At 35.8% G+C, this 21649-nt stretch overlaps 1 protein-coding gene and 1 long non-coding RNA gene across 2 annotated transcripts in view; one reads left to right on the forward strand and one right to left on the reverse strand.

Annotated features, from left to right (window-relative positions):
• Positions 1–17169, forward strand: part of NDUFS4 (NADH:ubiquinone oxidoreductase subunit S4) — a 116887-nt gene extending 99718 nt beyond the window's left edge. Inside the window, exon 5 of the mRNA XM_003899664.4 lies at positions 16958–17169. Coding sequence (XP_003899713.1) covers positions 16958–17061 — 104 coding nt within the window. The 3' untranslated portion in view covers positions 17062–17169. The remainder of the gene's footprint in view (positions 1–16957) is intronic.
• LOC108586284 lies at positions 12201–15910 on the reverse strand. The gene is made up of 3 exons (XR_001903379.3): positions 15838–15910; positions 12639–12763; positions 12201–12322 (listed from the first exon to the last, which is right to left on the reverse strand). It is a non-coding gene; the product is annotated as an uncharacterized LOC108586284 (long non-coding RNA).
• Positions 17170–21649: the final 4480 nt, after the last annotated feature.

A 21649-nucleotide genomic window follows, 5' to 3' on the forward strand; every position in this document is an offset into this window, starting at 1 on the left:
CTCCCTGTCCCCCAGCTAAGTCATTTGTTGTCAGCTAGTGCTATTGAAGGTTGAGTGAACCAATGTTCTGATAAGTTAAGGCATTAAAAAAAAAAAAAAAGTTCAGATGCACTAATATGTAAAGACTACTGGATTAAGAGGCTGGTAACTAAGATTCTCATTCCACAGTGGTCTGCCTCACAGCAGAACTTGAACAAGTCATGCTTCAGTACACTTAGCCTTTTAGAAGCATATTTCTTTATCTTTGAAATGAGAAGTTGGATTGGGTAATGTTCAAAAACTATAGACTTAAGGATGTTAAAGCCCATGGGCTAGTTCATATATGTCTTTATTTCTTTGCTATCTAGCCCAGTGCCCTAATCATATGCTGTCTAGGGGAAAATAAGTTTTTGTTAATACAGCTGATTCTGTGTTAACAGTAAAATATGACAAAGGTTATACATTTATGGGCGTTAGTGCTTTCCTTTCAGTAGTATCTAGAAATAGGAAGTTAGGGTAAAACTGCCACACTCCTACACAAAAGATGATTTGTATATCACTTATCGAATTATATTTTATATTAATGTAGCCTAAAAGTATATTAGCTTTTGACAGTTATCAAATTGTATTTGATAATTGATATACAAATCAAATATCAATTGTATTTGATATACAGTTGATTATTTGTATATCAATTCAGGGACTATTCTGAAAATAAAAGCCTACCTTTCATCACCTTAGTTTTTTCATTTCCCTTTTAAATGTCAAAAAGAGAAGTCATGAGCATGGTTTCCCTTGACATTAAAGATTGTAGAAAATCAATACAATAAGGGGAGTAAGATTTTCAGATTCAGTTGCTTTCTGGAAAACTTTTTTTTGAGAGGGAGTGGGGAGACAGTCTCACTCTGTCACCCAGGCTAGAGTGCAGTGGCATGATCTCTACTCAGTGCAACCTCCACCTCCCAGGTTCAAGCGATTCTCCTGCCTCAGCTTCCTGGACTACAGGCATGCACCACATGTCCAACTGATTTTTTTTTTTTTTTGAAGAGACAGGAGTTTCACCATGTTGGCCAGGCCAGCCTTGAACTCCTGACCTCAGATGATCCACCCGCCTTGGCCTCCCAAAGTGCTGGGATTACAGGCGTGAGCCACTGCACCCAGCCTTATAAAACATATTTAATGCCCTCTAATTATATTTTGAGACTTGGGTAATAAGTATTATCACCACAGAAAGTAACATAAACACTAAATCATGAGCTAGGCACTATGCTAAGTGCTTTTCATTCTCATTTAGTAACTCTATGAAGCAGGAACAGTTATCTCCATTTAATTGTTCAAGGAAACAGGTTTAGAGACATTAAGTAACAGGGTCACTGACATACTTACAAGAAGGTGAACAAGTTTTACTTGAACAGTCATGTTTATTCATTTATATATGGTCTATGACTGCTTTTCAGCTACAGTGGTAGAAAAGTAGTTGTAATAGAGACTATATGGCCCCAGAGCCTAAAAATAATTACTACTTGGCCCTTTACAGAAAATTTTAGGTGATCTCTAGTCTAAACTGTTATGTATACTGCCTCAATACTCTGACATTTGTGTAAGTCCCAAAATACCTTTTATTCAAACATCTTCAAAAGTCTATGTTTAATAGACAAATTCCTCAACTGATAATTCAAAGTTCTTCACAGTATAGGCACCAACTTATTACCAAAGCACTAACAAGTTTTATCTTACTGTGTTCCGACTCTACTTTCTGCCCTTACATTCCAAACCTGCTATACACCTTCCTCCCTCTACAAGCTCATTAATACTGTTCTCATTCTTATCCCTGCCTATGAAACTCCAACCTAGTCTTCAAAGTCTATTTCATATGCTGTCTCATTTCTTGATCCCTTTTCTTATTCCCCTCCTTCACTTCCACCTCCCGTCTACTACTGGATGAACTCCTCTTTCTTCCTTTTAACTTTCACAGTAATTTGTTCCTTTCTTGCAGCTCTTATAGTATGGTTTTCTCTTTTACCTTTTTTGTACTGCACTCAGTCAGAAGCATGTTGAACACACCCTATTTTATGTCAGCGCTGTATGGCTAGGCTCTGGGGATAGTTAAATAAGGCATGGTTCTTACACTCAAAACTGTAATATTTTATCCTGCCTATTGGATTATAAGAATTTACCAGGGAAAACAAGTCCTATTTATATTTTAATGTGCTCAATAAATATTGGTGAATTTTAACAGCAAATTTAGTAATGTTGTAAATGATTCTCCAGATTATGCTTTAAACTTTTCTTTAAATCACCTTAATTTGGTGACTTACTATTTTTTTTAGAAGAACTGTTAATCTGTTAATTCCCTGTAATTAGAAACCTGAAGAAAGCAAAGTATAGTAGGATGATTAACAATTTATTACATTTTAGTGTGTTTGTAAAATACAACTAATGAATGTTTTCCTGTCAAGTTAATTTGGAGTTTATCCTGAGTTTATTAAGGTTTAGCATCCTGAAGTGTATTGAAACATACATAAAATGATGATTTCATAATGTTTGAATTGCTTCCAAACTGTATGTTATTTATTCTAAACTCTCCCTTTGATAGGATATCAAAACCTAGAGAAGTTAACAAAACAAGCCCCAGATCAATCACATTGCTTCTGACAACGCCTAACCTTCTAGATTCCAAGTCCAATGGTTTTCCTGATACTATGATGCTAGTAGATCTTAACAAATAATAATCTGGATCTACACGAATCCAATATGGTAGCCACTAGCCACATGTGATTTTAGCTCTTGATATGTGTTTAATTCGAATTTAGATGTGCTGTAAGTGTAAATGCACACTGGATTTCAAAGATTTAGTATGAAAAAAACAAAATATCTCAATTCTTATTTTATGAAGTGATAATCTAGAAATATTGGACTTAAGTAAATTATTAAAATTAATTTTATATATTTCCTTTTATTTCTTTAATGTGGCTACTAGAAACTTATGTATGGCTTACATATTTCTACTGAACAGCACCGATATATTTAGCAATATACAGTTTATACATTATATATATATTCTATGTAAATAGAATATTCTATATAAATAGTTCATTAAATAATTCCTGTAGTAAATGTGAGAAACAGGAAAATCATATCCAACTTGGAAAAGTTCAAATGTAATACTTCTTAAGAAATATAGTTCTGTTCTTCAGGTACTCTTACCTAGAATGAATTAAGGATATGTAGAAACTCTTGTTACTTATAAAATAATATAGAGATACTGTAGGTCTCTACAGAGATACTATAGTGTTCCTATAGTATCTCTAGAGTATAATATAGAGATACTATATATATATTTACTATATAGATATATGGAATGGACTATAGAGTATCTCTAGACTATATATTATATATATTATATATACTATCTAGATCGTATCTATATATAGAGATAATATACTATATATACTCTATATAGTGTACTCTAGAGATGCTATAAGTTTCTATAGTATCTTTATAGTAGAGATAATAGGGAGGGATAATAATGTAGGGATGTACTGTATACCTATAGTATCTCTATAAGTACACAAGTTCCCCCATTAATCATCTGTTTTCAGTTCTTAACCAAATAAGGTATTATGCAGGCTCATCTTTTTATATAAGAATACTCTCATTTTTGAGATGAAAAGAAGTTCTCTTTATCCTGCTATTGATAATTTCTGCAGCTGTCCCCTCAGCTTATATCTTTTTTGCATAGCTCGCTCTTCTTTACCTCACTTCTTATGGAAGGCTGGTGTTCTGAAATTGGGGAGTGGAAAAGAAGAAAAGATTGAATGTTCCCTATGACTTCTTTTTCTCCCTTTTTCCACTACCATGTCCCCAAACATACTGACACACAAAGCAAATATAAATAACCCCTGATTCTTTTAGCCTTAACCTTAGGGCCTCATCCTAAACATCTTAAGCTCAGCATCTATTCCAAAGGAACTCTTTAATGATAACGTTTCTTTGTAAAGAGGGAAAAAGAATATCTGGGGTTTCCTCTGAAATGTAGATGAACCTCACTTCAGTTCTTTGTGTACTAAAAAGACCCACCTTTCTCACCCATGTGGCTTTTGTCTTTCCTTGTGTTATGTAGTAAGTGATGGGGTAGAAGGATCGGGGTGGAGGAAGCTACATCATGGAGAGAGGAGGTGGAAGACAGCTGTGGAAAATTTGGACGGTGGAAGACTAGAATCTACTACCATTTACATGCTAATGAAAACTAGAAATGGCCTTTTTTCCCCTGTTTGATCTGATTTGAAACTTTGTGACTTTTCTCTAGTACGTCATTTTACCCCCTGTGTTTTTCTCATTGTTGTTAGCTATAAAACTCTTTGAAATTCTCAAAATAAAGGAAGGTTTCTTTCAGGAATAGGAGGGCTGAGGACAAGCTGTGAAACTGCATTCTGTTCATAGTGGGTCTATTGAGGTGGAAAACCCGCCTCCGAAGTAATAGAAGGTAGAAGCAGGGAAGGAAACAGGTCTGGCCCTAGATCCAGGAAAATAAAGAAAGAAATAATTGGAGATGTAGCTTAGTACTTAGAATTATCCCAGAAGTGAACATCAGTAAGGTCTGGGCTTCCACCTAACGTAACTTCTTATGAGGGTCTCAACCTCACATCCATGTATCTTAAAAAAACAAAACGAAACAAAACAAAAACTCAAAGGCAAGAATCATGACTTTCATATAGGTATAAAATGCAAGTAAAAGAATTTATTTTACTCATATAAGGGGACAAGGCAGATATCATAACCAGTTCAAAGTAAAAGTCAAAACAGCGCTAATTCGTGTGACATAAAGAAATGTAGTGGATTGCAAATAGAGACAAAATTGGGTTTTGGTGGGGGAGGTCTATTAAGTAGAACACAGGACAGAAATTACATGTGTATCAATTGTGTACAACCTAAAAAGAATTGCCCGGTAGCTAAAAGATAAGGAACTGATCTAAAATCTGACCTGGAAGGGAAAGGGTGTGCTAGAAACAATGCATAGTTTTCCATTGAAACAAAAATTTTTATTTTTCTATTCCTTCTCCGTTTTGATTAGGAGATAATCTCAGCAAGAGATTATTTGTGATCACAAAATAAGACTGGTATGATAGTTAGCCTTATTATTTACATACGTGTAGCAAGAGTGTTAATTTGTCATATACGCTTTCTTGTTTGCTTTGGTGAAAGTTTTTACAAGGAATCTCTGATTGGACTTTTAAGTCTCTTGAGCTAGGAAACCACGCTGGGAACTTGCCACTAGATTTATTTGGTATTACCTTTTAATTTGGGCAAATTCCTCCTTTTCTCAGGATCTCCAAAATATCCTAAGAGTCCTTGCTACCATAAGACTGGGAATCCTATAAGCCAAGTGCTAGGCCACTTTTCCCAGAAGGACGTATTGTTATTGGACATATGCAAATAACTATATTGTCATGAAAATAAGAATACTCAATTAGAGTTTCTGAATTCTGGAGGAGTCATGGAGAATGAGATATTATTTACAAATATTTCAATTTACAAAGTAAACTCTACTAAATTGTAATGAGTTATAGATACCTTAAGAGGAAAGAGAGCTTTCTTACATGTACAAAGAATACATTGAGACAATATCAGCAATATTCCAAACATAAAATTATGATCGATGCTCATCAGTTCTTCAGTCCTATATAATTATTATTTGTTCCACTGGATCATAAATGTATCTGCTTCTTGACTAGCGCTCTGGATATCCTGACTCAGTCTACTTGTATGATCTTAAAATTAAGTGATGGCATCAAAAGCCTCTACCCTCAAAGCATCTGGCATGGGCCATTTCTGCAGGGTTCTGAGACAGTCCTTCTTTGTTGAAGATAAAGCACTCTGCCCTGTAGCTGGTTGCAAGAGTTTGCCAGGAAGCATCAGAGTAAAACAAAAAAAATAAAAACTATTTGTAGATTATAAAAGACAAAATGGCTGTAGTTAACATTACTGGTAATTTTATTTCCTTCTTTTTTTTTTCTTCTTTTTTTTGAGACAGAGTCTCACTCTGTTGCCCAGGCTAGAATGCAATGGTGTGATCTTGGCTCACTGCAACCTCAGCCTCCTGGGTTCAAGCGATTCTCCTGCTTCAGCCTCCCAAGTAGCTGGGACTACAGGCGCCCACCACCATGCTCAGCTAATACAGCTAATATTTTGTATTTTAGTAGAGATGGGGTTTCGCCATGTTGGCCAGGCTGTTCTCAAACTCCTGACCTCAGGTGATCCACCCACCTCAGCCTCCCAAAGTGCTGGAATTAGAGGCGTGAGCCACCATGCCTGGCCCATTAATGGTGAGGCAGGAGAATGGTGGAACCCAGGAGGCGGAGCTTGCAGTGAGCTGAGATCACACCACTGCACTCCAGTCTGGGCAACAGAGCGAGACTCCGTCTCAAAAAAAAAAAAAAAAAAAATTAAAGTCAAATATATGGTTAAGAGTTCATAGCAAGAATAATGCAACTTAATCCACAAACATTTTCAGCAAAATATCTGGTAATGTGGTCACTTAAGCCTATTTTCAAAGACAGTGAATATTCATCTGATTTATAAAAATGAACATATTCTTTTATGGAGAAAAAATCTTGAGATACGACATAATAATACTGAAACATAACATGAATATGCTTGGCATATATTTAAAATATATAAATATCAAGTAAAAAGATTTAAGTCTGGAGTATGTCCTAAATATCAGTATATTAATAAAACTCAGAGAAGTGACATTGATTTCCAGTTGACATTTACTGGCCTAGAAGATGCAATATTTAAACTACAGAAGTAAAGATGCAATCAAGTTAATGTTTTTATTAAAAATAACAAATTATGACTGATAAACTATACTGTAATTATTTGTTGGGCAAAGCAGTACAAGGACTCAGGTAAATAGAACACATCTTGAGCAGTGAAGGCATTGATAATTCCCCAGGAACTTACCATATAGCATAAATTTTGGTTAATAACACTTTTCCCATGAAATTTAACCTTGGGATGGCTAAGGATCTTTTCTGAATTGACAACTTTTCTCATAGTTGACAGCTCTTCCCAAGTAGCTCATTAATTATAGCATATAAAATAAACCTAATTCTTTTTAGCACCTCTGTTTTCACAAAATGAAAGAATATATCTTTGTAATTTTCCAGAGGCCCTCTAGGGAATCTCAAAGATAATTCTAGGTGCAATGATATCCTGAAAGTTTTATTTTACATTTAGGATTCAGTTGTGGGAAGGTAAATATCAAAAGTTGTCAGGAGATGTGAACAGTTAGGATAGATATAGAATCACAGGTACCTGAGAAATGATATGTGGCCACTCACTGCAAAGTCACAATAAAACTTAAACATAGAAAGTAATATGATGGTAAAGAACCTTAGCTCTTAGCATTCTCTTTCTCTTTCTGGCACAGTCACTTTACTTGAGGACATAACTATTCTCTTTTTCCTTTAATAAACAAAAACATATCTCATAACCTTGCATGCAGAGTTTTACCTCTCTACCACCATTTCTCCTATTCGAGTTTCATTTATATGTATCTTTTAACCAAAGTGACTGATTCCATAGAGAAACTGGGAGATGGATAATTGAAATGGTTACACTTCAGCATTTTAGTAGACTAGCAGATCTCATAAATACACGTAACTTTCTATAGCTATATGCATTCCTTATACTCCAACTTCTCCAGGTGGCAAAAATGAAAATGTTCACTAACGAACCCAGAGATACAGCCTCTCTGTAGCATATGAAAATAAGTAGCAAGAGTATATACATTTAAAATTTTGCTTAGTAATTATAGTGGAGAAAATATGTCTTTTCTCACCCATCACATAGGTGCATCTCCTATAATAAAAGACAGTTAAAAATAGAAAAGCACATATTTAATGTAAATTTTATGTGATACAGAACCCTTCAGAAATGAAAACCCAAAGAAACAGGAATACTTGTGTATTTTATGCTAAATTTGAAGAAAAAGTACATTGTGTGTGGAAATATGACTGGATAAAGAAGGTATGATCCAGTAGTAATAAGCTAGAGAGAACTTAGCCAGGCCTGTTTGTTCAGATTCTTCTCTTAAGTCCATCCCTCTGTAATATTCCTTGCCTCTGGGTTATAGGGCACATGAATGTCTTATGATTTCTTCCATGAGAAGGCCAGGGAATTATTTTATGGTCTACTTCAAGGTACAAGGGTGGGAGGAGGTCAGAGTGGCCTTCTCTGTTTCTTCAAATGCCAAGGTGCCATTATTTTAGGGTAGCATGTCCTGAACCCTATCATTATCAATGGATTAGTATTCTGTCTTACTTAGAAGAGATCTAGGGTTCACAACTAATTGATCACAACTGATTACAGATTTCGTTACTCCTTTTCCACTCCCACAGCTTGACTCCACTAGTCTTAAAAAATAATTAAAAAAATAAGTAAAAGATCTGGATATCTAATAAATATCTATTAATTACTTGACGATCTTGGAAATTAATTTTGAAGGCGACATATTACAAAACATAATTATTGTTGAAATAAAGTTGTCAATAATGAATCAATTTGGTTAATCATAGGTTTACATTTTTCATGACTAAACATTAAACAAGTTTAATGGCTTATTTGATCAGTAAACATGTTTGGTAATTTAAAAAATACACAAGTGGAATAAAAGTCTGTTTGTATATTTAACATTGATAAACCAGAGAAAACTTTGCTGTTTTATTAAACCAAAATTATTAGTCTTGTTTGTCAAGATTTACCTACACGATATGAACTTGAAGTCTCAAAATGTTTGTTAGTTGCTCTAAGAGTACTCTTTAAGTATTCTTAAAAATTTCTAGCACACTGAACGTATTAGAAGTTCCATTTTCTTCTTCTCTGAAAATTTTAAGATTCAATTTACATAATCACTTATTTTTCTCTATAAGCTAATCAGAACAGAGTTCTATAATCTAATTCATCAATGCCACCTAAAGGTAGAAAAGCCTTAAATACATGCACAATAAGGCTTTTCTCTATACAGACATTGATAGACATATAGTCACACAGAGTTTATAACTTCAGTTCTAAACTTTCAGCCATTAGTTAATAATACAAAATGATGAAATACCCAAGAGCTGTTCTTTTCTGAGTACTAATTCTTAATTGATTTGAGTCCAAAATAGAATAGATTAACAAACTAGATTCTCTATTTTTTTCCTACCCAACAGAGAATAGACCTCTATAAACCATTAATCCATTTACGGGGATCATCAGATGGTCAGATTGCAAAACCAATTCCCCAGATTAGTAGAGAGCAAAAGACCAGAGTCAGCAGAATTCTCTTGCTGCTGGATTCACCTTTTAGAGCCAAGAAAAGAGGTATGCAGGCTTAAGCATAAGGTATACCATTTCTTTGATGAAGAAGTTTGCCTGCATTTGGTCAATAAATCTATAAGATGTCTCAAGGGGACCTCCAAAATTGTTAAATTTTCCAGAAAAAGATACATTGACTGTAGCATAGATATACAATAAACATGTATTGAAGGATTTTACTCATCTGATATAAGGGAGCAGGGCAAATGTTATAACCAGTTCAAAGGACAAGTCAAACAGCACAGATTTATGTAGGGTAAAGAAATGTTGAGATGAATTGCAAATTGAGACAAAACTGATTGTTCCAGGACTGGGTTTAGAGGGGAGTCAAAGCTATGAGAAAGGACAGACTTTATGTATCTATCAGTTATAGGTGATTCTCCTTATTTACAGTTAATGTTGTTTTTGTTTTTTTTTTTTTTTTTTTTTTTGAGACGGAGTCTCACTCTGTCACCCAGGCTGGAGTGCACTGGCATGATCTCAGCTCATTGCAAGCTCCACCTCCCAGATTCACACCATTCTTCTGCCTCAGCCCCCCAAGTAGCTGGGACTACAGGTGCCCGCCACCATGCCTGGCTAATTTTTTGTATTTTTAGTGGAGATGGGGTTTCACCGTGTTAGCTAGGATGGTCTTGATCTCCTGACCTCATGATCTGCCTGCCTCGGCCTCCAAAAGTGCTGGAATTACAGGCGCAAGCCACCGTGCCAGGCCCCACAGTTACGTTCTTTAAAGTCACTATGAAACACTAAATTAGCAAGAATTCTTATTCCTGGGGATATACATGGTTAGGTTCCTGCAGGCCTCTGGTCACATAGTTTGTCTTCTGACGAGTACATAACCTTTTTCTATGTGTGTTTTTGTTTAAAGACACCTTATTTAATACAGTTAATTCATCAACATTGAACTCACAACCAACAGCACTATAACTCATGCCTAAACAAAGCTTATCTGAAACACGTATTGGCACATCACAGCTTTCTTGGAACACTAGATAACATTTCAGCACACTGTTTGGGGACCATTTTAAACAGTGAAATTACCAAAAACCAGCACAGAAATGCAAAAAACTGGCACTAAATAGAGCACAGAAAGTATGCTTGTTTACAGTATGAGAGCTGAAACAAGAAGGCAGAGCATTATCCTGCTTCCCTTCATTTAGAAATGTGTGTTACAGGACTCAAATTTTTTGGCATTCTCCACATGTCACAAATGACCACAGAAGCACCATGGGTGTTGATTTAGGAGTCACAAACTTTAGTTAATAGGTGAATTCATGAAAGATTTTTTTATATATACATAGCTTTTTCCTCCCAGTGTCTAATCCCGTATCCTGTCTGTGGCTGGGAAAATACTGCTAAGGCAAGGGCGACAGCGAGCATGCAAGCGAGAGCGCGCACGAGAGCTAGAGAGAATTATATATGGTGGCTTAGTGACATTTCTGGTATATTGTAGATTAAATAGGATTCTGAGAATCCCTATGAGTAGCTTGCAGATCTCTGGGAGTGGTTTTTGGCTATTTGTGTAGTTTTTTTCTCCAGAAAAATGTGTTCTAAATTTCTAATGACTGATTTTCAGATGTACTTTTGGAACACAATAGCTGGAGTAGTGGATTACTACCTTGGTTTGTTTTGTGGCAAATGCTGAATAATTCCAACTACTGCTTTGAAAATAATAGTAATATTACATAACAAGTATATTATTTGAAAAGATAAAATTTCAAGGAGCCGTTGACTGTCACATCAAAGCAGTATTGAGAGGTGTCACAGCTACAGCAGGTGTAGGGTACTACTAATCTAACAAATATTTCAGGTGCCTCATGTTTTCACCTTATTTGCTTGTTTAAATCACTTTATATAAACTTCATGGGAAGACTTGCTTTGCAGTGTATCCAAAACTGCTGTTATTCTCCATAGTATTTTCTAAAGATCTAGGATACTTTTACGTTATTCTGAACCATTTACCCCCTACCCTACCCTACCCCCATATTATATATCTAATTGGTAATTTCAAAGTAAAGATACTTTTAAAGTGAAATTCCTAAAAAGCTATTTTTCTTTTCTGCTCCTTAAAATTATATGTTAGGGTTATGCTCTGCTTTCAGCCAGATATAATATGGGTGCATAGCCTGGTGAAGAATCTAGAAACCTGCCAAGTACCAGTGTACTTTGCTTTGGCCTCCCAAAGCTTTGCTCTTCTGATCCCATGCTTCAGTTGGAAGTGACTGTCAGTTATGTCAGTTTGTGCCAAATTATGTGGTAGTTCTTGTTCAGTGCACAAATGGAGAGTAGGAAAAATCATTTAGCTGTTCACTTCCAAACTCATGTCAGGGTTTGAGATTAGGTTATTAGAGAACAAAGACCTTTAACAGAACGTCAATCAAGGTTGAGGTAAAACATTTCACAAGCAATAAAAGAACTGATGGATGTTTGTATTTTTATATTACTGAACCATAAATTAAATGATTCTGCATAAAAATGAATGGAATTGATTTTATTTTTCTGTCTTATATGTGGAATTCGTAAGTTAATTGTGGCCTGGTTTTGTTCAGAGGTTGGGGATTTTTGGCATTTGAAAAGATTATACCATTTATATCATAGGAAATAGAATATTCCAACCACAATGTGGAGATCTACAAAATAAACTGGCATATTTCAGGAAAAAAAATTGGGCATGGGATGTTAAAGATCACATTTTAAGTTTACTACAGCATTTTCCAAAGGGAAATGATACTAGGGCTTAAAGTTCAAGCTATTTTTGTGAAAGCATTTCAGTGTGTGAAACAGCAAAGGGAGTCAGCTTCTCATCATTTAGGTGCTGGTAGTTGGGTTTGTGGCAAATCTGTGCCATATGGCTACTGTCCTCTAGGAAGTGACGGCAGCACTGGGAGCTTTACCCATCCCTGGGGCAGCTGCCTTGGACTCCATTGCTTTGATCTTCTGTTGCACAGCTGGGAAGAGCAAGGGGCTGGTTTTCAGTACCCTATAGGACAACATATGGGACCATTATGATTGTAGACTATACCTTCATTTTATATAAGCATATAAACATTCTTCGGAGAGTGCAAGTATTTTCACTTCCATGTTCCCATTCAGAAAAACAAGTTTGGGCTCTTTCTTTAAAAAAAAGAAAATATATATATATATATATTTATCTATTTTAGGGTTTAAAAGGACACTGTTATAGAAATTTAAACATTTAATATCTATATTTTATTTCTTGCAAAATATATTCTTTCTTTTTAGCAACAAGTTTCAAATAGGAAGTAGGAAAGATGAGTATAATTTGTGTAACTTACCTATTCTTAAGCACACATGCTTAATGTCCTTTCAAGTGTTGTCCTTTTTAGCTCAACTTCACTGTTTGCTCAGGTAACCTTTATATTCGAGTATAGTGGGACCAGTAAATTTGTTCATCCAGGCACTGTAAGGAGGAGGATGCTTGGAAATGTGATCAGATTCTTAACAGTATCTCAAAAAACAGCAAATGTTTATTATGATGACAGCCCTACATAGTAGAAAAGTTTTCTGAATAATGAATAGAAAATCCAAAGATGTCCGTGGATTCTTTCTTTAGTTTTAGTCTCTATTGTGAATTGTCATTGGACTTCCTCATATACTCCTTTGCGTTTAGGGAAGCACAGTTGCATGTGCAACTTTGGAAACAAAGTTGTTTATCACAGAGAAATGGGAAGATAATAAATGTTTTGCCCTACACATCCTAACAATCATGAGTGGTCAGTGGTAATTATATAGAGATGGATCTTATTAGCAAATGCAGGCTTCTTCTGTGTGTATTTTTGTTTGTTTTTCACAGGGTGCTTTGCCCATCCACATTCCAATCCCTGTCATGATACTTCTATTTATTGTTGTTATCACCATCAACAGCAACTGTAATCTGGCTCACAATTCCCAGGAGCCAGCTCACTCCTTAGTTACCAGGAAAAAACCCAAACCAGTTGTTCTTTTATGTGTATAAAACTTCATTCTTCTCACATTGCAGTGACTCTGACCACATTTTGAAACTCCATAACCAGAATAGATATTAGATCTGTGTCTGAGATCTGATGTAGTACAGAGAATTCTCCCTGGTGGCTGAAAGGGTAATTGAGTGAATGAGAAAGTGACTATCAGGTTTGTGTTTGTGTGTATATTACTGGTTCCTAGATATTTGAGTGCTTTCTCATTTCTGCAGTTTCTTTCCTAATGTCTTTATTGACCTGGTGAGTGTGTGTTGGGAGGTAGTAAGAGGAGAGAGATTTAGGTTTCTTACCTATCATTTGGCAAGAAAAGATTATGGAGGTCTTGGGTTAATTTTCCAGCTGTCATTATAACCAAATACAGAATCTACACTAGAAACCATTTCCTTCCTCACAATTGTGGGAGAGCATATGTGGAACATAGATTTCCCAGGGATTCTTAAAAGTCTTTTCAACATATTTTTTCAAATAAAAGGAAATGAATGAAATAGATAAAACTTGTAATTGCAGAATATTTTTAAAGAAATGCAGTTTTAGGCCGAGCGTGGTGGCTCACACCTGTAATCCCAGCACTTTGGGAGGCCAAGGCGGGCAGATCACAAGGTCAGTAGATCAAGGCCATCCTGGCTAACATGGTGAAACCCCATCTCTACTAAAAATACGAAAACTTAGCCAGGAATGGTGGCGGGCGCCTATAGTCCCAGCTACTCGGGAGGCTAAGGCAGGAGAATGGCGTGAACCCGGGAGGCGGAGCTTGCAGTGAGCTGAGATCGCGCCACTGCACTCTAGCCTGGGCGACAAAGCGAGACTCCGTCTCAAAAAAAAAGAGAAAATAAAAGAAATGTAGTTTTATTAATAAAGTAGTTAGGTGTTAAAGTCCATCTGGGTTAAAATCCTGGTTTTGCCACTTACTAGCCCTGTGACCTTAGGCTGTTTATTTTCTCTATATTTTTTTAAGTTAATGTAAAATTAAGATATATACAATGGCTTCCTTATAGCCATGCAACCTATAAACTCCATACATAAAATTTCAATAAAAATACATTTCAAGCACTCAGCATGGGGACTAGAACATACTACCTAGTGCACCAGGAATGCTCTTGCCTCAGGGCCTTTGCAGTTACTGTTCTCTGCCCACTTCTCAGGGAGGGAGGGCTCCCCTGTATACCCCATCTAAAATGTTTTCTCCTTAGTACTTACTAGGATGTAATACACATTTTTAATTTAGGTATTACTGTATTAGCACCTACTATACTATATACTTACTAACTTTTCTTCCCCTACTAACTTCAAGAAGTTCAGGAAAATTTTGTTTTATTCACTAGTCTGCCTCCACTGTCTAAAAACAGTCTCTGACATGGAGTTGGCAATCAATAATATTTATCAAATGAATGGCAATGCTTGGTAAATATTGTTATACCTCCTTTATTAAATTGAATATTTTTTGTAATTATCAGCATCATTTGCTGGTTAATATGGGAAGTGCTTAAGAAGTTTATAATTTTAAAGTTATTATGCTCAGATCACAGTATTAATTTGCTTACCAAAACCCGTTTCTGTAGTTAATAACTAGGTTAGATTATAGCTAGCTATACCCAAAACATCACAAATTCAAATTTAGTGGGCTCTAATGTAATGGAAATTTATATAGAGACATGGTGCTAGGAAGTTGTGAATCAAATTTGAGGACCAGATAATACTTAACATTTATTGAGTGCCTACTATAAACCACAAGAGACAGTGTAGCATAATAGGTAAGGCGTAGCCTCCAAAATCTGGCCAGCTGTGTTTAAATCCTGATTCTGTCCCTTCTTGGCTGAGTGACCTTACGCTAGTTACCTAACCTCTCTGAGCCTCAGTTTACTCAGCTGTACAAGGGGGATAATATTACTTCATATAAAGGTTCTTTCTCATAGAACTCAATAAATGTTAAGTGGGGGTGCTTTCTAAGCACTTTACATGAATTATGACATCCATATGAAGTACAAGACATGTACTTTAGTCCTCATGACAACCTTATGAAATATAAACTTTCCTTATGCCCTTTAGTAAATTTTTTGAAATGGAGATAACTACTTGTTACGTACATACTTTATAAGTCCAGATTCTCTTAAAGTAAGCTATAGCTTTGTAACTTTTTTTTAATGGATAAGAAAGTTCTCAAAACGTATTTTCTACTCTGTGAAAATAAGATTATGTTGAGCAAGTAAATTAATATTTTCTCTCCTGGATTCTGATGTTTCACTTGCTTTCCTGCTTCCCCATTTCCTTATAGTTATTAGACTTTCTTTGGAGATGGAGTTCCAGCAGTTGGGAATGTAATATTCTGTTATGGATAAAGTAGATTAAAAGTTTAAATTAAAATACCCTGTTAAATGTTGTTACTTTCCTTTGTGTACAGTAGCAGTAGTATACTTTGATGAGTTGAGTTTCATAGGCTTAACTTTTGTGGTAAAACTGAGTACTAACTAAGGGACTATTGAAATGTAAGCTTTGTGGCAGAAGGTACTATACTCACCAAGATCAAGAAGCTCACTTAATTAGACCATATAATAATCACATTTTGGACGTTTTATACGTGACTGCATGATACAGCCATGAATTAGAGGTTTCAAGATGAGTTCTTTGAATAAAATCCTAAGAGAAGAATAAATTACAGGTGTGGGAAAATGGATTTTATGAAGAAAAGTGAATGTTACAGGAGTTGCCTAGCTTAGGGAATAAAAGAATGACTTAATTATATTTTTAAGGAGGAGGATGTTGATTTGTTTCCCATGTTTTAGGAGAACTACAGAATAGAACTTAGTACAGAAAATGTAGACATACATATACCCAGTTTTCAAAATTACAAAATGCTAAAATGACTTTGGATGGAAAATATAAATACTCAGAAGAGAATAGACAACTTTGATTAGTGGCCCTTTCTTTTGTATGCATAAAAATCTCCTGGAATTGATAAAGTGTAGTTTCCTGGGTCCCTACCCGAGATTCTGATCTAGTGGGCCTTTGGTCAGGCCTAACAGTTTGCACTGTTTATCGGGTACTCGCATGTGAGTCCAATTAGTGAGATAGCCCTTGAAATAAATGTTGAAAATCTTTTTGAGTTTAATCAGTAGCCTGTCCAAGTCCAGGAGGTTGAACCAAGTAAACTCTCATGGTCCACTTCAACTATGTAGTACACACACGCACCCACACACACGTACATATTTTTCTATATCCCTTTGGAAGAGTTCTAAACTAACTCTTGTAAAGAAACCAATTTTTGGAAGAATAGTGAGGTTGGTTATGTTGTTCATCGCTCTTCATTGCAACTGTTTTTAAAGTCCTTTGTTAAACCACATAGAGCAATGGAAATTTTAATGTAATACATAGATATCAGTAATTGAACAAGGAGAAACTGAATCATAGTTTACATCTTTAACTTGAGATATGGTAAATAATCTGTGGGCAATCTTTTGGACCCTTTTCTCACAGAGGATTATAAGGGAACAAATAGTAAGTATATCTCAGATGTGTTGACATATACTCTTAATGATAAGTGAACATTAAGTTACAAAAGCTAGCCTCCGCTTGCTGTGCTTTTCAGGTATCCTCTTTAATTCTGTTTCTGTGGATTTGTCTTTGTGTTTTCCTCCTAGGATGGAGCTATGACGTTGAAGAGAGGAAGGTTCCAAAACCCAAGTCCAAGTCTTATGGTGCAAACTTTTCTTGGAACAAAAGAACAAGAGTATCCACAAAATAGGTTGGCACTGACTATATCTGTGCTTGACTGTGAATAAAGTCAGCTGTGCAGTATTTATAGTCCATATACATCGCTTAATCTCCTAATAAATTTGACCTTTAAACTATAGATACATTTTGTGGTGTCTATTTTAAATGTCTTTTGATGTCTCAAATTGGGCATGTTTCAATTTCCTATATATAGAGAAGATTTGAGGTGATCATACTTCCGGGAAATCTTGGTACTTAGAATCTATTAACAGGAATGCTTGAAATCAGCTGCAACATTGAAGTTTTATATTTGCTTTTTATAGCCATTCTCAAGTTAATATTGTTTATAAATCACCAGCCAACATTATTAAAATGTTGTCTTAGAAATCGTTTTATCATAGGTAGAGAAGTACACGATAACACTGCAGTCTTACAAACTTAAACCCCTGTCTCATCATTATTAAAGTTCTCTTCTTTTAATTACTACTCTATAATTTACTAAGGTACTTTAAGCCTGAATGAATTGCATTTCATAGTAATCTCTGCCCAGAAATCAACACTTCCTGATTATGAGGAGTTCAGGTGAAGATTTCATATTCTTAGGAATTAAGACTCAGAGAAAATAAAAATCAGTTCATTCACGGGGATTTGTAATGTTCAGTTGTTTTTTTGAACTATATACATGCTTTTATTGTTAAACATTTAGGTCATACATTATGAGTTAAACACATACTTTGTTTGGCTATTCAAAAAACACTTTGTATACTAACCCTCATAATAACCCTATTAGCAGGAACTATTATTTTACCCATTTTGCAAAGAAAAGACAAAAATCAAGGCTGAAAATGATTAAATAGTCTGCTCAAGAAAACACAGGTCATGCACTGTGGCTCATGCTTATAATCCCAGCTATGCAGAAGACTGAGGTGGGAGAATCACTTGAAGCCAGGAGTTCGAGACCTGCCTGAGCAACATAGCAAGACTCCATCTCTAAAAATATATAAATAAATAATTTAAAAAATAAATAAATTAGCCTGGCATAGTGGCATTCATGTGTAGTCAGCTACTCAGAAGGCTGAGACAGGAGGATCACTTCACCTCAGGAGGTCAAGGCTAAAGTGAGCTATCATGCCACTGCACTCCAGCCTGAGCAACAGAGTAAGACCCTATATCTTAAAGTTATGCCAGTCCTAAGTGCCAAATCTGGGGCTTGAACTTATATCTGTCTGTCTGCAAAACTCATACTCTATTTTTAGTTATGAAAATAATTAAAAAATAGCTAATGGAGTTAATGGCAGATGATTTCTTCGGATTTTTTTTTTTTTTGAGACAGAATCTTGCTCTGTCGCCCAGGCCGGAGTGCAGTGGCACATTCTCCACTCACTGCAAGCTCTGCCGCCTCCCGGGTTCACCCCATTCTCCTGCCTCAGCCTCTCTAGAAGCTGGGACTACAGGCACCCGCCACCACGCCCAGCTAATTTTTTTGTATTTTTAGTAGAGACGGGGTTTCACCGTGTTAGCCAGGATGGTCTCGATCTCCTGACCTCGTGATCCACCCACCTCGGCCTCCCAAAGCGCTGGGATTACAGGCATGAGCCACCGTGCCCAGTCGATTTCTTAGGATTTTTAATGTTACTTGATGTTTCCAAAGTTATAAACTAAATATATGTTTTCTTACAACTGCATTTCAGAAAACAATAGCACATTGACAGAGTTTTGGAGAGCATATTGGCAGCCTTTTTCCAAACTGTTAACTTCGTATTCCATTTAATTTGAAAAGGGCACTTATAGGCAAATAGCCTGTGGGATATACAGAGGTAAATGTCCAAAGATGTTTATTGTAAAGTTGTTTCTAGTAGCTAAAATGTCAAAACAATCTAAACATCTATTAAAGGGGGAATAGAGTTCAAGAGTATGATACAGCTATTTAAAATAACAAAAGAAGTACATTAGCTTTTTGGAATGAAGTTCAAGGTATATTGCTAAGTGAAAAACACCAAGAATAGTAGATAACGTGGGGGTGAGGTGAGGCAGCAGATGCTTTACATATATGTACTTGGAATATATTAGAGTAGATATATAAGAAATTCTTAATGGTGACTTTAATGGATACCATTGGTTGTAGGAAAAGGGGAGGTCTTTTACATTTATTTCAGCTTTTAATACACTGGCTAAATTATTACCACACAGCTGTATGGTAATATATATTTTTATAATTGCATACATACACACATAAAACCCACTACATTTCATATGTTGGCCATCTTAAGCCTTACTTGACTAATATACATTTTAATAATTACTATTTTACAATTTTATTTCAGATGAAAGGTAAACTTTAAGAAATAAGGTAAACCTGTTAAGAAGTTACCCAGTTTTACTGGACCCTTTCCTTACACCATATACAAAAATTAACTCAAAATCAATCAAAGACTTAAACATAAAACCCAAAACAACCACTCAGGACACAGGCAGGGGCAAAGATTTCATGACAAAAACGCCAAAAACAATTGCGACTAAAGCAAAAATTGACAAATGGGATCCAACAGCTTCTGCACAGCAAAATAAACTATCATCAGAGTAAACAGACACCCTACAGAATGGGAGAAAAAATTTGCAATTTATCCATCTGACAAAGGACTAATATCCAGAGTCTACAAGGAAGTTAAATTTATAAGAAAAACTCCCATTAAAAAGTGGGCAAAGGACACGAAAAGACACTTCTTGAAAGAAGACACACATGCAGCCAACAAACATGAAAAAAAGGTCAGCATCACTGATCATTAGAGAAATGCAAATCAAAATCACAGTGAGATACTATTTCATGCCAGTCAGAATGGCTACTATTAAAACGTCAAAAAAAAACAGATGCTGGTAAGGTTGTGAAGAAAAATGAATGCTTTCACACTCTTGGTAGGAGTTTAATTAGTTCAACCATTGTGGAAGACAGAGTAATGATTCCTCAAAGACCTAGAGGCAGAAATCCCATTTGACCCAGAAATCCCATTACTGGGCATATACCCAAAGGAATATAAATCATTTTATTATAAAGATACATGCATGTGTGTGTTCATTACAGCACTATTCACAATAGCAAAGACATGGAATCAACCTAAATGTCCATCAATGATAGACTAGATAAAGAAAATGTACATATACACCATGGCATACTATGCAACCATAAAAAAGAATGAGATTATGTCCTTTGCAGAGCCATGGATGGAGTCGGAAGCCATTGTCCTCAGCAAACTAACAAAGGAACAGAAAACCAAACACTGCATGTTCTAACTTGTAAGTGGGAGCTGATAGATGAGAACACGTGGACACATGGCAGGGAACAACACACACTGGGTCCTATTGGTGATGGTGGGGGAAGGAGAGCATCAGAAAGAATAGCTAATGGATGCTGGGCAAAATACGTAGGTGATGGGATGATCTGCAGAAACCACCATGGCACACATGTACCTATATAACAAACCTGCACATCCTTCACATGTATCCCTGAACTTAAAAGTTGAAGGAAAAAAAATCATCCCAAAGCCAAAAGTAAATAAAATACTGTCTTCAACTAGTGCTCTTAACTTCTGGCCAGGCACAGTGGCTCATGCCTGTAATCCCAGCACTTTGGAAGGTTGAGGTGGGAGGATCACTTGAGCCCAGAATTCAAGATAAGCCTGGGCAATGTAGTGGGACCCTGTCTCAAAAAAAAAAAAAAAAAAGCTCAGTTTTGGAAAATCGACAAATACCTGGAAATAACATGCTCCTGAACACCCAATTAATAACAGAAATTAAGGGAATTTACCTTCCGCCAGACACAATGGCTCACACCTGTAATCCCAGCACTTTGGGAAGCCAAGGCAGGAGTATTGCTTGAGCTCAGGAGTTCGAGACCAGTCTGAGCAACATGGCAACAGAGCATATCAGGCCAATATGGCTGATATGGGCATACACCCAACTCTACAAAAAATAAAATTAGCCAGGCCTGGTGGTGTGTGCCTATGGTCCCAGCTATTTAGGTGGCTGAGTTGGGAGGATTACTTGAGCCCAGGAGGTTGAGGCTACAGTGAGCCATATTCATGTCACTGTACTCCAGCCTGGGTGACAGAGCAAGACCCTGTCTCAAATATATATATATATATATAATTTTCAAATGAAATTGGACATAAACATACCATGCAGCAAAAAGCAGTTCTAAGAGGGAAGGTTATAGCAATAAATGCCTACATCAAAAAAGAAGAAAGATCTCAATTAATGACACCTCAGGAAAGTATAAAAAGAAGAACAAATTAGACTCAAAGTTAGTAGAAGGAGGAAATAATAAAAATCAGAACAGAAATGAAGTAGATACTAGAAAAACAATAGAAAAGATAGTATTTATAAACCCTTAGCTAGACTAAGAAAAAAAGAAGACTCAAAGGGGTGATATTACAATTGATATCACAGAAATTCAAAAGATCATAAAAGACCACTGTGAATGATTATACACTAACAAATTGGATAACCTGGAAGAAGTAAATCAATTCCTAGACACATGCAACATATCAAGGCTGAACAGTAAAGAAGAAAAAAAAAAAGAAAATGTCAACAAATCAATAATGAGAACGAAAATTGAATCAGTA

Source organism: Papio anubis, chromosome 5 (genome assembly GCF_008728515.1).
Source record: "Papio anubis isolate 15944 chromosome 5, Panubis1.0, whole genome shotgun sequence".
Lineage (NCBI taxonomy): Eukaryota > Metazoa > Chordata > Mammalia > Primates > Cercopithecidae > Papio > Papio anubis.